Source organism: Panicum virgatum, chromosome 8N (genome assembly GCF_016808335.1).
Source record: "Panicum virgatum strain AP13 chromosome 8N, P.virgatum_v5, whole genome shotgun sequence".
Classification (NCBI taxonomy): Eukaryota; Viridiplantae; Streptophyta; class Magnoliopsida; order Poales; family Poaceae; genus Panicum; species Panicum virgatum.
This window is the reverse complement of record NC_053152.1, coordinates 14,433,121-14,450,819: the sequence shown is the minus strand read 5'-3', so window position 1 is coordinate 14,450,819 and position 17,699 is coordinate 14,433,121. Positions and strand designations below refer to the sequence as shown.

General features: G+C 45.6%; 1 protein-coding gene across 3 annotated transcripts; it reads right to left on the bottom strand.

Moving 5' to 3' along the window:
• Positions 1-485: 485 nt before the first annotated feature.
• LOC120685435 (disease resistance protein RPM1-like) lies at positions 486-12,908 on the bottom strand. 3 transcript variants are annotated; one of them, XM_039967360.1, is made up of 4 exons: positions 12,770-12,908; positions 4,483-4,549; positions 761-3,492; positions 486-633 (listed from the first exon to the last, which is right to left on the bottom strand). In XM_039967360.1, the coding sequence occupies exon 3, from the start codon at positions 3,485-3,487 to the stop codon at positions 764-766; it is 2,724 nt and encodes a 907-aa protein (XP_039823294.1). In that variant the 5' UTR covers positions 3,488-3,492; positions 4,483-4,549; positions 12,770-12,908; the 3' UTR covers positions 486-633; positions 761-763. The 3 variants fall into 3 exon arrangements, with proteins under 3 accessions (XP_039823294.1, XP_039823295.1, XP_039823293.1); XM_039967361.1 differs by having other exon boundaries at positions 526-970; positions 1,061-3,492; XM_039967359.1 differs by having other exon boundaries at positions 526-3,492.
• Positions 12,909-17,699: the final 4,791 nt, after the last annotated feature.

The window sequence follows — 17,699 nt, the reverse complement described above, 5'->3', positions numbered from 1 at the left end:
CCAGGAAATCAAACAAAGAAAAACTGATTACAAAACGACTTTGGCAAGACTGCATTCTATAGGTTCCTTCAGGATGCAAAATGCACAATTACACCAAAAATACACTTGCATCATACATGACATAAGTTTGCGGTCAGCGAAAAAGATCCTCAACTTGATATTACTATTGATGTACAAAACATGTTGGTTCTAGTAGCGTGGAGCAATTGTAAAGTAGTTCCCAGAGATCTACAACAAAACATATTGATTTTGTCTGATATCAACATGGTGTGTGGCAGATCAAGCATCTTATTCCAATAAGCTAGACCATGTTATGCAGCTTTCCCTACATATAAAGAGGACACCGCGTATCCAATATTTTGCACCATGCCACCATCCTAATTAATGATCTCCCTTTCACATGAATTGTCATACTTTTTGGTCTGTCAGACCTGATATAATGCGGGAATCTACACTATGTCCAAAAATATATCTAAAGACATGTAGATGCAAATTTGATTATAACATTATTTGAAAGAGAAGTCAAGTGAAAAAGGGGAATGTTATTGAACGAGAAAAACACAGACAGGGGTCTATTGGAGGAATGAAGCCAACGTTTCAAGACTAGTTGTGTTACAGTCCCCAAGTACAATCCTGATATAAATGTAGCAGTGTCAACAATTAATGACTTATATTCGAAGAAAAAGGGATTAAAAGCTTAACAAACGTAGTTATGCGCACACACACCTTACAAGCATACTAAAGACAGAACCATCGTTACCTCCTAGATGCGAATATCTGGAACATGTGGCATCTTCTGGTGCATTCCATTCTTGCACCATTGACTTCTGAAGTCGCTATGCAGGTTCAGCAGCCAGAGCTTCCTCAGGGACAGTAGGGATTCAATGCCTTGAGGGACCTTATTCAGTTGCGCCAGTGACATGATGTACAATCCTTCGATGCATGGAAGAGCGCCATCTCCAATCTCGAGCTGCTTGACATCAGGCATTCGCTTCAAGACAAGGGTCTTCAGGTGTGGAAAGCACTTTGCAGAAAGAACCAAAGTGTTTGCACTCTTTACCCTGTTAAGACTCAAATAGGTGAGGTTTGGCACGTGTGGAGCAAGCACCTCCAATGGATCTTCTCCAAGCTGACACCAGCTTAGTGCTAGATATTTGAGACGTTCCCCATGGTTACGAAATATTGGATACTCCAATGTCCCAGCAGCCCACTGCCCCCTTACAATTAGCCTGTGGAGATTTGTGGAAATCGGATCAAGGGCTTGGAGGCAAAGTGTCTCATTCACATCTCTTGCAGAGATAAGCAGGCTGGAAAGAAGTGGCATCGTCGACAGGGTCGCAAAAAGGTTTGCACAATCAGCAGCAGTTATACTGTCGATCCATATGCTTCTAAGCTGCATCAATTTCTTTAGCTGCTCAGCCAAGTCTTTGCTTGCTTGCACTGTCTCAAGAGTCTGTAGTTCTTCCAAATTCAACAGCCCTTTAGGTGCTTCCACTCCGATGAAATATCTGAATTCTGACTGCTTCTCATCAGCAAATCTGTCAGCCAAAAGGTGCCGCAGCTTCTTGATCTTAACAATGCCTCGAGGAAGCTTCTCTATCTGGGTCTGCTTGATGTCCAGAGTGTGGAGGTTAGAAAGCTTCTCAATGGATTCTGGGAGTGACTTGACATTGGTGCGTCTTAACCCGATATACCGTAGATTAAAGAGATTCCCTACAAATGCTGGCACCTCATTGATATCAGAATCTTGCAGCTCTAGAACAGTCAAGTGGCTCGATTCAGTCAAAATTGAGGATAACATGGTAGAGGATGAAATCATTCCATGAGCCACAAGGGTCCGAAGACGTGGATATTTTACTTTGAGTGGAGTGTTGGCTTTCCATCCACATAATGACAAGCGGCGAACATCTTTATCCATCTGTATCATTTCACCATAATCATTTGCAGAACCAAACTTTTCTTCTTTGGCAACAGAAAGTGCCAATTCTCGCATAATATCATGCATCTTACAGGTGTTGACCCTGCCGAGCTCATCATACTCAAAAGCTTCTAGCATATTACGGTGGATCAATTCCATGAGATTTCCCTCAGCCACATCCTCTGGTGTGTTCTTTCCTTTGCCAAGAACAAAGCCTTCTGCAACCCACATCCGCACAAGGCTTTCCCGTGACATGGCGTAGTCTTCAGGAAACAAGCTGCAGTATAAGAAGCAGTTCCTAAGGTCTCCTGACAGGTCATGGTAGCTTAAATTTAAAATTGCCCGGACATGATCACTTTTTGATAACTCACTCTGAAGCTGATTGTATGTATGTTTCCATGTTTCTATTTGTGGTCTTGATGACAACAAGCTGCCTATAGTAACAATTGCTAGAGGAAGGCCATGACACCTATCCACTATAGAAGTGGCCATTTCCTTGAACTCCATGGGGCACTCATGGCCCTTCTTGTTGTAAAAAGCCCTTCTGCAGAAGAGTTCAAATGCATCATGTCTAGCCAATGGTTGAAGTTCCAGGTGACAGTTGGAAGAAGCAAGAGCTCCAACATGGTCCTTCCGTGTCGTAATAACAATTATACTTGCTTGAAGATTCTGAAAAGCATCATGTATTTGGAAGTATACCTGTTGCTCCCAGACATCATCTAATACAATCAAACATTTTCTATGTTGGAGTTGTTTCTTTATTTCTTCTTTCAAGTCATGCACATCCATTTTGTCAATCCCTGTTGGTGTTGGTGGTCCCACTGTACCGATCTTCCTAAGTAGATTCCTCAACAGAGCATCAACAGAATAGATCTGTGACACAACAATCCACGCATGTGCAGGGAAGTTGACCTTTTCACGTTCATAAACATTTGTGACCAGAGTAGATTTTCCCAACCCACCCATACCAGAAATTGTTATCACGGAACTGTTTGGTTCTTCAGAATACAACCATCCAGTCAGCCATCTCTTGTTTTCCTCAATTCCCACTAGGTCTTCATCTTTGACAAATTCCGGAAACCAACCTTGGGACTGCTGCCTTTCCATCTCCACCAATTGGTTAGGAACAAGCTGGGCGTGTTGCAACCACTGATCTTTCATCTTTATAACTTGCTGAATCTCCTTCTCGATCTCACAAACCTCATCTGCAATTGAACTGAAAACACTGACATAATGGGTTCCCTTGATGAAGAACTTCTTCAGGAACCCTTCTTCTTCCATTTGAAGAGCATGATATGAATATCTGTCCATCACATCCTCAACATGGTAAGCCACATTACGGACCTCCCCAATCCAACTCTTGACAACTTCGTCTGTGAGGTAGACTGTGCCAATCTGCCATATCAGATTGCTCATGATCTTAAGTTGCATCCCTATCTGCTTGATCTTCCCCGGCAGTTCCTTCAGATTATTAACTTTTTCAGACAACTTATTTAGAATGGCTGTAGAGGCTTCATCTGCCAAAACAGAACCAATCTTTGTGACAGCAAGGAGTACTGCTTCTGCCATTTGAGCTGAAACAACAAAGACAAAATGTTAGCAGAGGGGGTTTGGCAGGCCCTTTTGGCCTTGGGTCTATTGCTGCACATGCTGTGTGTGTCCCATAAGGGGTAGGATAGTTGATTAGGTACTGACTGTATTAGACAAAGACTCCCAATTGGTTCTGTTTCAATAAGCCATATCCTAGGATTCCTTGCCTATATATGTACCTGTGCTTTGCACCTCATTAATCAATTTATTATCCCGAGCCATATATGCTTTCACAAAACATATTACATTTCCAGAGAAACAATTTAAGTGCATTTACCTCCTTTGATCCCCTCTCATTCTATGTTGCTTCCATTTTGAGAGAGATTTTGCCTCATTAAACTTCCTAAACAGGACTCTGACGGAACTAGGAAATTAAAAGAGGAGTTTGTCTTATGTTTTTTAAGAGGTAGGGTTGACTCTAAATCATATTTTTGCAAGTTTATATGGAAGTATGAAGCACCACTCCCCCAACAAAAAATTAAAATTTCACACAAGTGACCTGCAATAAAGAAAACAGAGGAAGATGAGAAAACAGCGATGAGCATCTAGGCTGGAGAAAGCTCTATTTGTTACCCACAATGTTTTCAATGACATCGAAGTAAGATTTTTTTTTTTTTGGTTTGTCCTTTTCAGGAGGCTAAACCAGCCTGGGAACAATGTAAAGACTACCCCCTGGATCATGTACTACTCGAGGGCAGCACTCCTCAATGTGGTTACCCCCTGGAGCATATACTACTCGAGGGCAGCACTCCTCAAAGTGGTTACCCCCGGAACAAACACATTTAAACCATCAGCTAGTAATCAAGACACAAAATCTGAAAGTACAGCAGTGGGATTGTTCGGAAAAAATGTTCCAATTGTCCATCAGATGTATCGCATCTGAATCTACATTCCACCAAAGAACAAGGCTATTGATCGAAAACTAAACACGAAGCAGTTAGCTGTCGCGTTTCCTGTAACCAACCAATGCTCACCTCCTGGAGGCTTGTGCAGAGCGAGACGGCGCCCCGCCGCCAAAGCGAACCACCAGTGCGTCCAAACCTGCAGCATTGAAGAAGAGCAGATGAGGATGCAAATAACACTACACGGGTAAGCCATCTCCGCTATCGTCACCGGTGTGCCTAGCTACGCGCGTGCCACCGCCGCGCACGACCGTGCCGGTGCGCTGCCGTAGCCCATCCATCTCGCTGGCGCATTCCGTCGAGCACGTCGCGCGCGCTTTGGATGCTGGAAGGGAGTAGGGACAAGCAGTCGGGTGGAAGGAGTGGAGTTGACCAGGTGGGAGTGGTTTTTTCTTTTTTATATTTTTTAAAAATAAAAATTTCAAAAATATATGTCCGTTTTGAAATATTTCAAAAATACCCCCGGTCGCCCTTCCATAGGGCGACCGCCTTAAGTGTAATTTTTTTCTTCAAATTCGCAATGAGGTCCCTGGGAAAAAAAAAAGCTATGTCGCCCCCCACGGGCGCGGCAGGCGGGCGACAGGGGGGCCTGTCGCCCCCCGGGTGACCGGGTCATGACCCCCTATATAAGCTCCACCCCTCCCCTTCCCTCCTCATTTGAGTCCGAAAATTCCACTAAAAATCCAGAAAAAAAGAGAAAAGTGAGGAGAAGGAAAGCGGCGAAGCCCTGCCGGATTCAGCACTTGTGATCTGCAGGTTAGTACATTTAGTTTATATATTGTTATATTTAAGTACTACGTATTTAAGTATGAGTAATTTAAGTAGGGGTGAGTAATTTAATTTAATTAGTGCTATAGTAGAACCATTTAAGTAGGAGTTTAATGATACTTTAGTTTGTAGTTACGTAGTAATAAATTAGTTTAGAAAATTAGTTCTACGCATTTATTATTACAATTGCAGTACTATTAGAGACGTGTTTATAAATTAATTATGATTTAGAATAGAATTTGGCATATGCAATATAGAATTTGAGTGTCATCACGTAGTTATGAATACTTATACGTTGTAGTTGAATTTCATACTTAGTTTTTACGGATTATTGAATAAGGTAGTGAAGTAAAGAGTATAACTCGATAAGTATTATGTGATATACAGATATGTTGAGGAAGATGCAGTTTCAAGTATTTTATGGTGAATACAATGTTATGTATGGGCCAAATGGAGTAAATCTTTCTGCCTTTAAGCGCACATCTAGCGGCATAGATAAACCTCTGGAAAGGAGTTTTGGTTCCATATGTAAGTGGCTGCAGCGTGGGTTCCATGTTGATCCGTTGACACATGTGATCACTGTCCAGTCTCTTGTTAATTGGGAGGTAGAAAGTGAATTATGGGAATTGATGATGATACACAGCACTGATGACTGGCAGAAGTACATGCAAGCAGCTCTAGAGTGTGGGTGGCCTCTGGCCATTCTTGTTCAAATCCGGGAGAAGACACAAAATGAAATCCAACATTGTGCAGATCAAGGAACTCCGAGTATTCGAAGAGAGACCAATTATGTTGAGCAAGATGAGTCAGAAGAGACAGAGAACCAAAACATGGGACCACAGGGCCTTGCTGATGAGGGAGAGAGGATACATAGCATTGTGGACGAGATGGAGGCAGAAGACCAAACCGCAATAGAGATGGAAGAATATGAGGGCTCATCTGATGACGAGCAGTACTCATTGCCAAAAAAGTGGAAGGAGCATGGTTTTGGCAGTCATCTCGCAGAAGATGTACGAAATCAGAAGTGGGAGTACGGAGGGAATGAGGTAGTGCAAGGTGCAACATATCCAAACATTGAAGCCGTAAAAAATGTTGTGAGACTATGGGCAATATCATTGAAACGAGAATTCAGAGTCGTAAAGTTTGGCAGTAAAGAATATGAGGTGAAGTGTGTGAATGATGAATGTCCATGGCGAGTACATGCATTCAAGGGAAAATGGAAGTCCAACTGGAAATGTTCTATTGTCACAGAGCACACTTGTTTGCTGTCAGAAGTTCTTCCCTCGCATCGCAATATATCATGCGACTTTGTTACAAAGCAAATGTATGGGTTTATTATGGACAACCTTAATTATGAGGCAAAAATGATTGTTCGACACATTGAGCAGACTTACCAGTACACCATCAGTTATTTGAAGGCATGGAGGGCTAAACAAAAGGGTGTTCGAGATGCGGTTCGGCACATACGAGGCATCATATGATAACTTACCTCGTATGTTATCCCAGGTTGCTGCTAGAAATCCTGAAAGCATTTATCATACATATCTCGTACCAGCCGTGACTAGGGGACAAAGAATTATGCAACGAGCCTTCTTTTGCATAGGTGCTTGTGTTCGAGCATTTCAGTTTTGTCTTCCGGTGATCTGCATTGATGGCACATTTCTGACTGGAAGGTATAAAGGTCAGATACTCACCGCAATCGGTGTAGATTGCAACAACCAAATAGTTCCGCTCGCATTTGCATTTGTTGAGAATGAGAATATAGACAGTTGGTATTGGTTCCTTGAACGAGTGAAGATTCATGTTGTTGCTGCACGCCCAGATGTGTGCCTTATTAGTGATAGGCATGCAGGTATCCTGCAATCAATATTGAAATTGCAATGTGGAACTGCGACAACGCCTCCATTGTGGCCCGATGTCCAAAACAGGTGGTGCATTAGGCATATGGGTGCAAACTTCTATGAGCACTTTAAGAACAAGGATCTTAAGAACCTGTTTAAGATGTTGTGCACCCAAAATCAATAGAGAAAATTCAATGCATTATGGCAGATTCTTGATCAGTTGACTGCAGAGCTAGTGAAGGTAAGGGCATCAGGAGCAGGCACGAGTTAGGCTGCAGAGGCTAGGGATTCAATTGAGAAGCCATTTTCACATTGGATTCGAGGTGCACCTAAGGAGAAATGGTCATTCCTTTATGATACCAACGGAATACGGTATGATATTCAGACAACGAACCATGCAGAGTGTTTCAATATGATTATGCGTTCTTGTCGTGCCTTTCCTCTTGTGGAAATTGTTGAGTTCATCATGTATGGGTGCATGAAGTATTTTAGAGAGCGTTACACGGCTGCAAGCATAAACATCAGCAACCCCCAAATTCAGTTTTGCAAAAGAATGACACAATATATGCAAGAGAAGATTGAAAAGGCCAAACTGCACCGCGTCATATCGACAGGTACAATGGAGCATAGATTTGAGGTTCTATGCAAGGATAGAAGTGGCCGTGGTATCCGTAGAGATAGGGTGGTACAGGAGAGCTTGATTACAGTTGATGGCAAAGCCTTCTGCTCCTGCATGAAGCCTAAGTTATTGCATTTGCCATGCTCCCATCTCATTACGGCATGTGCAGAGTCTGCGTTGCAGCCAGGAGTATTTGTTTCACCGTACTTCAGCAAGGAAGCAGCTGTATCCACCTGGGGACATGAGGTATACGGGATTGGAATTGTGGGGCCTTTCACTCAGGATAATGAGAATAAGATGTTTATTCCTGATCCAGCCATTAAGAAAGGCAAAGGCCGCCGTCAGACACGTCGTATTCGGAATGGTATGGACGAGTCGGAAGCAAGCAAGGCACAAAAACGTTGCAGCCAATGTGGATCATTGAGTCACAACTACAAGAAGTGTCCTCAGAATGCACTTCACGATGCTGCTGACGTCGGTCCTTCCGGAAATCCCAGAGATGGAGCACCTCCTACGTTCAGACGAGCATCAGCGAGAATTGATCGTGGAAGGCATTCGGTGTCATGATCCACAATTGTATTTCATTATTTGTAATATGTAGTAATGAAATATTACAGGTATGTAATGAACTATTATTGTACCTACGTGTCCAGTTTGTATGAAATATATATTTACCTATGTGTTCTCATATATTTTTGAATGCAGGTATGGAGATGGACTCCTTGCTAGACCCAGTGATCGACTCGAGCCACAGGTCTTACTTTGCAGCTGTTGAGCACCGAGCCCTAGAGGTGCTACGTCCTCGTCCACCCGGGGAGGCGATCTCTATACACCACGATTGGTGTGACCGGTATGTAATGAAATATTATTGTTTATCACTTATGTATTCGTCGGTATTCCTTTGTTTCGACAATTTTGTTTATTTTCAGGTTACGTGAGGCCGGTCTACTGACTCTGAGCCGTCTTGTCGAGGTTGGGCCTATTCAGCTCGACCGATCCCTCCTGATGGCGCTCGTTGACAGATGGAGGCCGGAGACACACGTTCCACCTCCCGTGTGGGGAGATGACTCCTACGTTGCAGGACGTGGCCTACCTCCTCGGCCTCCCTATCGTCGGGGAGGATGTAGGTCCGCGTGTGGTGGCGGCCTCGTGGAAGGATGAGCTGGAGGCCCGTTTTGCCCTGGTTGACCGCGTGGAAGAAGTAGGTCCGATCAACCCGCACCCGCGAGCAGCAGGTCCTTCGAAGACCTGGTTGCTACAGTTTACAGTACGTATTCATTCCATATATAAATTTAATTGTTACAATTCACATGTTCCATTGACAGTTGAAACCATTAATCTTAATTGTTTATGCAGCCTGCCCTGTTGGCTGCGGATGCAGACGAGTACAGTGTGACCAGATCGCTGGAGGCGTACCTACTTTGGTTGTTTGGTTACATCATGTTCAACAACACTCATGGCAACTCGGTCGATAGGATTCTCCTTCCGTATGCACGGGAGATTGCAGATGGGGACGAGGACGTACCGCCCTACAGCTGGGGTGAGGCGGTACTTGCAGCCACTTACCGTGGACTCTGCGACGGCTGCATGAAGACACATGGGAACGCTATCTTGGCAGGGTGCCCACTACTGCTACAGCTTTGGTCGTACGAGAGGCTAGCCGTTGGTCGGCCCCTGGTCAGCCACGAGCCTTACCACGGGGGCATGTACGGCGAAGAGAAGGACGAGAGGCCCACTATGGGAACTATCTGGATCTGGCGTCAGGTACGTTCTTATACATCTAATTTTGTTATTCATTGTTACATGATGCATTAGCGCACTATTAATGTTACTTATTCCGAATGCAGAGGTCCTGGGCGCATGCGCAGGTTAGACGCGCATATCCTGAGTTTGTTTCAGAGCTCGACATGCTGACGCCCGAGGACGTTGTCTGGGAGCCTTACAGCCCAGAGGCTGTGGCTACCCATGCACCAGCAGGCCTGTCTTCGCACTGCTCCGCGAATGCGAGCCTGTGGCTTACTTCCGCCGTCCTGGTTTATGACATCGCGGTTGAGGCATATTGCCCCTGGAGAGTCAGGAGACAGTTTGGGCAGCGCCAGGAGTTTCCGGTGCCCACCGCGTTGGACCGTGTCAGTTGCCAGGACCACAGGTAATTATGAATGAACTTGGCTCATACATTCGTGTCGAATCTAACGATTCTTCGTGGTCCACTTTGTAGGTTGTCAAGGAGTGGCTTGCCATGCTCTGATGATTGGCTCACCAAGATCCAGCCGTGGGTGGACCAATGGGAACAGGCAGACGAGCACTTGGTCCATCCAACAGGACCACACACAGACAGCTCCTTTAGGGCTTACCTCACCTGGTACTTACCCCGGACTCGGGCTCGTCTGGTTTTTGTTGACACTCACCCGCAGCCACACCAGGCGAGGCCTCAGGATGGCTATGCCCGACACCACGTGGAGGCACTAGCTGGCGCGGTGAGTCTCTTGATCATATTTGCATATATATATATATATAATCATATTCATAAGATAATTCATGTGTTTGTAACTGTACCTTTACTGAATGGATGCAGCTTCGCCTTTGCAACATGATGGAGACGGACTGCTCGACTTACTTGACGAGGGTACGTGCCGGATCCCCAATGACCCAGTTTGAGCAGACAGAGGCATGGTCGAGGCAGCGTGATCAGTTGCGTCAGGTAGTGCACAACTTCGGAAGCCGTGTGCAGTACGAAGACAGCCACGGGTCGTCTCAGGCCTCGTCGTCGTTCCCGTGTCCGTCGACCGTGCACGGGCCGACGTCGCAGTTCTTCCCAAGTGCAGGTAACGTACATATCTCTTTAAAATTAGATCAAGTGTTCCTACATATTTACTAATATCACATACAGGATACGATCCAGCTACTGCATTCGGCCATACTGGAATGTTTAGAGGGACAGCACCAGTTGGCGGACCGTATCCAGGGATGGTACCGGGGCCACAGATACCGGCCTACACATGTTAGTTTATGTTTCGTATTTCGGTTTCTACATGTCATGACAAAATATACGAGCGTACGCTAACATCCACATTTTTTGCGTAGGATTCTACCCCCATGCGGGCGCCAGACCTTCTTCTTCCTCCTTTCGACCAGATAACGAGACCTTCACCTTAGACGACTTCGACAGCTTGAGTCCAGAAGAGGCTGCCGCGCAAGGTGACCCCGATGTCTTGGGGTATTCACAGCTAGGAGGAGCACCACTTGGGATCTCTCAGCAGCAGACACCGCAACCCCTTGCGCGTCCTGAGCGACAGGTGAGGTCTCCGGATGTTCTCACCTACTCCGAGGGTCATGTCCGTGCCCAGCAGAGGGCTAAGAGGGTCCGACGCCCTAGGGGTGGTTAGATATACCTGATGTTTGTATCTCTGATGTTTATTTGTAATGAGATAGCTGTGGACCCGCTTATTTGTATCCGATGTTTATGATTGTGCTAGTTTACTTGTCATTTGTTTCTATACATACTATTGATGTGAACTTATTATGTTTCTAGGTTCCATAATGCTCGTGAAATAAGGGAAGTTCTTGCGATTTTTTTCCGTGATTTAATGAAGGACAAGTTATGTGCGGTAGGAGTTAGCGGCCCAGATCCTGCCGACGATGATGCCGACTACACGCTCGAATAGCTCAAAATAGGAACCATAGTGTATCTAACTGCGAGTACGAGATCACATGTTGCCACTACTCAGCACGGCGATCACGGGTTTCCCAAATGTCGCATTCTTTGCCCAGACAAACGTGACCCAATTGTAGTGCTCTTCCACCATTTCAAAAAGATGTAACAACACGGCAAGCACTCCAGCTTTTTTCCTGAATTTTTGGGCTCAAATGACAAAGAGAATGGCGGCATATGGCGGCCAGGGTTTATAAAAAGAGAGGGACCCTGTCGCCCCCCAACGGGCGACAGGCCCCTGTCGCCCCAGGGGTGGGCGACAGGCCCCTGTCGCCCGTTGGTGGGGCGACAGGGCCTTTTTTTTTCCAGGGACCTCATTGTGAATTTGAAGAAAAAAAATTACACTTAAGACCTGTCGCCCTATGGGGAGGCGACCGGGGGTATTTTTGAAATATTTCAAAACAGACATATATTTTTGAAATTTTTATTTTTAAAAAATATAAAAAAGAAAAAACCGCCAGGCGGGAGATAATTCGGTGGGCCAACCAAGAACCTGACCCGACCCACTAAGGGCCTGCAAAGCGCCGGCTGACCAGCAGGCAGCACAGGCTAGCAGCTCAGAGCATGACTGCATAAGTGTCACTGCGGCTAAACGTTGACTGCTATTCACCGATTCAGTTAAAGTTTTACCAAATCTGACGAAAACGATAAAAAATTCTTGGGTTTATTCCTACGATAAAAATTGAAGTTGCAGGTGGGATATTGAGCTGGTGATGGCATCCTCATCCATCAAGGAATTATGTTCAGCTGTTTGAGCACTAGGGTCTTATGGCCTGATTGGTTGCTTGCAAGTTGCTGAACCAGGCTCTGGGGATGCAGCGAGTGGCTGTTTGGTTGCGTGCATCTGCTATCGGGCCAGGCTCTCCGCGTGCAAACGAAACGCCCCTCCGCAGCCAGGCTTTGACGAAACGTGAGAATCGGCTGTTTCTGCCAGGCCTGGCTCGCACGATCGCGGCGAGCGCATGAGCGTGTATAAAAGTTGCATCGGTGCCTGCTCGTTCAGACAACCAATCACTGTCTCTGTTTGGCCTGGCTGGATTAGTCCTATCAACCAAACGTCATCGTTTTGCATGCGCCGAACCTGGCCAGCCATGGCCTGGCTCTCTCGTACGAGCCGGTTCGACCTCTTAGTTGTTCGACCTTTGGGACGCCGACTCATGGGGATGCCGGGCAAGATTAGAGTATCCTTTACCCATGGTAATAGAGGAGAAACCCATGGTAATAGAGGAGGAGAAAGGAGGAGAGGAATGAACCGTGATGAATCCAAGATCTACAGATGCAGTACAACTCTACACTAAGACTGACAACGGCGACGCTAGGTCACTAAGACGGCTAATCATTTGAGATGGGGTATGCATGTATGATGCTTAAGCTTCATGAGTTGCAGGCCTGCAGTCAAGAACATGCATGTATACGCACCTGTTGATCGAATTGAAGGGCGAGGTCTGTCAGCCTTGGAGGAGCTCACTGGTGAGGGTCTGAGGTAGGAGGACAAGGGAAGGACCAACACTTAAAAGATGCGAGAGATCCATACAAGCCAATACCTACACTAGAATCTTGCTTTTTTTTTTCTTTGTCGTTTCTTGGTTAAGTGTTTCCACAATTGCACCCAACACCCGCATTATCGGATTAAAAATTCTGAATTGTTTAGAAAAACTTGGCAAAGTCTGCGGCCCAAACCAACCGGTGATGGTCCAGTCGCCGTTGCCACGTTCTCCCACTAGGAGCTGATATCATTCGACACCTTGTGGTTGGGGCCAGGTCCTCGCTCACCAGCTGTCGCCTTCATCAACAACTACTGATTAGGATGTGCTTGCTAGTTGAAAGACCAATTGTTTGTTCTTATCCCTGCTTTGAGAAATGAAAAATGAGTTAGATGTTTGCGAGAAATTAATTTTAGGCCCTGCCCGGGACGTGGAAAGTTTTCTGAATCAATTGAAATGTTCCATACGTCTCTAGCTAGGTTTGCGACATTGTGTGGACACCATGTCATGTGAGTGCAACAACATACGTTTGTAGTGAGTGGCGGACCAGGTTGTGATGGAGCTTGGGCGAATACAAGGCACCCATTTCTTCTCAGCTCAGGCACAACAGACAAACGACAGATTTAACGGCTAGCATCTCGTGACTGCTGCCTCGGAGCCAGCGCCGATGCCCAGGGTCGCTGGGCCCTGGGTCCGCCTCTGTTTGTAGTGGTATGTGTACTTATACAACTTGTTATCACGCAATAAAAAGTTTCACAAAAATTGATGCATGTAGTTCATCAAAACCCACTGAATCAACTAGATGCACATTTTTCATTATTTGATTGTTCATTTTGTACATTGACTGTAGAAAAGTGAACTAGCTAGTGTGCCTATTGATATCCATGCATGGAACTAACTGCATCCTTAGTGCCCGGACAAGGGATGATGCCATACAACAATCCAAGGGGGGGCGCAGGTGAAGTGGGAGGGAGGATTTCACTGCTAGAAAATCCCTCATTTGTACCGGGCGGGAAACCCCGGTTTGTACCGGTCACCCGCCCGGAACCGCCTGGCCGGTACTAAGTGCGCCGTCACTTAGTACCGGTCAGGTCACCCGGTACTAAAGGTGCATTTTAGTACCGGTCGGTAACACTGACCGGTACTAAAGTATATGCCACGCAGGCGCAGCAGGTGGAGCCATTTAGTACCGGTCGGTGATATCGACCGGTACTAAATATTTTTTTTATTTTGTGTTTTTTTTATTTTTTGGGTTTCAACTAATTCGTATTCGTATACATTTGTGTATTCATATTTGTGTATGTCTATGTATTTGTATTCTTGTACGTCTGCGTATTCGTATATATTCGTATCTAGCATACAAGAGAATACATTTATTATAATTACATACACTAAGTTGTCATGCACATAAGTTTTGTTCGACAAATTTGTACAAGATACTAAGTGACAGCCGCCTCATCATCGCTGATGTCCTTAATCGAATCCACTCGACCGACACTTATCTTAGGATCCGCATAAAATTCTCCATTTGAGTTTATGACCTCATCTAGGAGGAATCCACAGATTGATTCTTGAATTGCTTTGATTCTTTCCGGTTGGATGAGCTCCTCCGCCATATTAGTAATCTGTCAAGTGCAAACACCAATATTTTCAATTAATACCTAGATGGAACTAAATGCAAGTAATTATTAGTAATGTTGTTCTACATACATTGATTTCATGTCGTGTCATCGAGCTGCGACAGCAAAAATCCAACATGTACTCACATACGTAGTAGCCACATAGATTGTTTCCTTGCTGCTGTCTCATACACTATATATACATATATATAGATGGGTTATGAAATATTTATGTTGATTAAAGAAACGACAGTAGATGTGCGATATGTATTCGTACCGGAAAGTTAGTGTTGAATTCTAGATCACATGGTGTTGACGCGATTCCTATATGTTTTTTGAGGAAGCGAGCCCATGCCCTTTGGATGATGTTTATGAGGTCTGGGTAATAATATGTTGGCTTCCTCAAGGAGTCGTACACCAGAACTCGGCATTTATCGATCTCGATAATAAGATGGATCTAGTGGAATCTGTTTCATACACATATATGTATAAGAAATGTTTGATATATACACACATATATACTATCAAGTTAAAAAAGAGGTAAAGAACTCTGCTTATGCAAGGCCCTGAGTATGTTGTTCTCGGTCCAATTAGGCCATTTCCTGACACTCTCCTCATGTATATTACATGGGTCAATGAAGCCGATGTGATAGTACCCTTTTTTCTGGCATTCTTGCACCTTCATCCTACACTATTAAAAAAGAAGGGAGAGGATGAGAAAACACATAATTAGTAGAGCTAGAGTACTATATACGAATGGTAGGAAGTACACTTACATACAAAATACACAAAGGAGAGACTTGTCTAAGGCATCTTGATGGTACATATCATAAAGATTTTCAAATTCAATCCATATGTCATCCATCCCCGATTGAAATGGCTATCTTGTACTCGAGCACGGAATATTACATCCTTTGTTGCACTTGCTTTCAGGTACCATGCATGCAACTCACGCATCCTAGTTGGTAGCCGCGGAATCAACTCTTCCCACATAAGAGGTTCCCCCAACTTGAAAGGTTTTTTGTTTGCCCCTGGGTGAACCTCGATTTCTGCCCCTTGGAGCTGAGCTTTTGTGAGGCCGCTTTCCAGCACAAATTGAGCAGTAGCTGCATCCTTTTCGGAAAGCACTTTCAGTGGGGGTATCGATTGCTTGGACTGTTGTCTGAGCTGGGGAACTTGGTTGCGCCGATGGTTACTTTTCTTCTCCCAGGACTTTGTGATCTGGCGGTCGTAGTCCGATAGGGGTACCCTGTACTTCGGTTGGTGTAAAGATCTGAAGTATTTCTTATCTTCCTCTGACCATTGATGCACCGGTGGAGGCTTTTTTGGCACGAAATGATCTCTGACATGCTTGCTCACACTTTCATCCAATTCCTCCTTAGTCATTTCGTATGCTAACTTCAGTGCTGGAGGCTTTTCTTTCTTCTTCGGGGGGTTCCACTTCTTAAGAGGCGGCAAGACTCTCTTCTTCGCCTTCGGAGGTGGTGACGGTGGGACCCAAGCCTTCGCGCTCTCCTTCTTCGCCTTCGGAGGCAGTGACGGTGGGACCCAAGGCCTTGAGCTGGCACTTGAGTCCCTTGCATCATCGGGAGCTGGACTGGGACTCTTTTCTGCTACCGGTGCTGATCTTGGAGCCGGACTGGGACTCCTTTGTAGTGCCGGTGATGATCTCGTAGCCGGAGTGGGACTCCTTTCTGGTGCCGGAGTGAGAGTCTTTCTGGAGCCGGAGTGGGACCTCTTTGAGCTGCCGGTGAATTTGCGGGCTCGGAGCCGGGAGTTGGTGTATCGGCGAAATGTAATCCAGGCCTTTCCGATGACGCAAATCGTATATACCGCTTGTTCCAACAGATCCATGTGTGGACGGCATGTTCGAGTTCCTCTTCTCCATCACCTCCAGGGATCTCGAGGTCGAGGTCTTCCCATCCTGGCTTGACTCGATCGACCATGACCCTAGCATATCCTTCCGGAATCGGCATGCCATGAATTGTCCCACCTTGGACAGGCACTTCAGCAATGCCGTGCGTGACCAGTTTGATCTTTTTCCTCTGCTAATACAGAAGCTCGCAGGGGGTCCTCACGGTGATGTCATCCACCGGGTAATGTTCTGGCTCATCCGCAACCACTGTGGGTTGACCTCCGGCTGGGTGCTCTGTGGAAGCGACGCTACTATGGCGCTGCAAGCCGGGGCTGCTCTCTAAATTGGCGGCTGATCTGGCTTCTTGTTGGTGTGGCTGGCTGCTAGCTGCCATTACACCTTCAATCGAAGATATCCTTTGTTCCAGGGCACGCGTCTTATCTTCCTTTCAGCCTTCTTTCTGGACCGGTTCGATAGGTCTCAATGTCAGCACTGAAGCCATGCTTCCATGGAACTACACCCATACCTCGCACACATCATGTGTGTTCCGGTGTCCTGAGAGCATACGTCAGCTCATCTTTCTCTCTGTCCGGCTTGAAACTTCCTTCGGACACGACCTTAAGTGCCTCATCGAGTCTGTTGGCCGCTTCTCTTATGGCATCGCTGGTGATAAGCGAGCCATCTTCCGGGTTTAGGGAGCCTCCATGAGCGTAGAAGAAATGCTTTGCTTGCTGCGGCCAGTCGAAAGTCGCCGGTATGATTCCCCTTGCAGTGAGGTCATCTTCTATTTTCTGCCATTTCGGGATCGCCGTTGAATAACCTCCTTGCCCAAGATGATGAAAGTGTATATTTTTGTTCGCGTTCTCTTTGGCTTGTGCTATCCTTTTCTCGCTGGTCTCGGATAGTTTGTACTGCACGAATGCATCCCAAAAAGGACGTTGCTTCTTGAAGTGTTTCTCGAAGTCTGGCACGTGGCCCTTCTTTATGTAGTCTTTGTTCAAGTTCTTCTTGAACGTCTGGAAAGAAATAGCCATCTTCTTTATGACCCAATCCTTAAAGATTTCTTCTTTGTCCTCTGGGAAACTGAAGTGTTGTTTGACATCTGCCCATAGCATTTGCTTCTCTGTTTCAGGAATGATGCCAGCATCATTATCAGAGCTTTTGATTTTCTTTCAGAGCTTGAAGCTAATGGGGATGTTCTTCTTGACATAACATCCGCACTGATTCACCACAGTCGTCTTAACCCCCATGGGAGACTTGGGTTCCCCATCCGGGTGCAACGAGGTGATTGTGGTACGCCCCTCCATCTTTTTCTTCGAGCCTCGTTTACATTTCAAGCTCTTCGATCCAGAAGCCTGAAATTATATATATATATATATATATATATATAT

Bases quoted from the DNA above. Each gene is read 5' to 3' on its own strand.
- LOC120685435 (XM_039967360.1), bottom strand. From the start codon at position 3,487: ATGGCAGAAGCAGTACTCCTTGCTGTCACAAAGATTGGTTCTGTTTTG.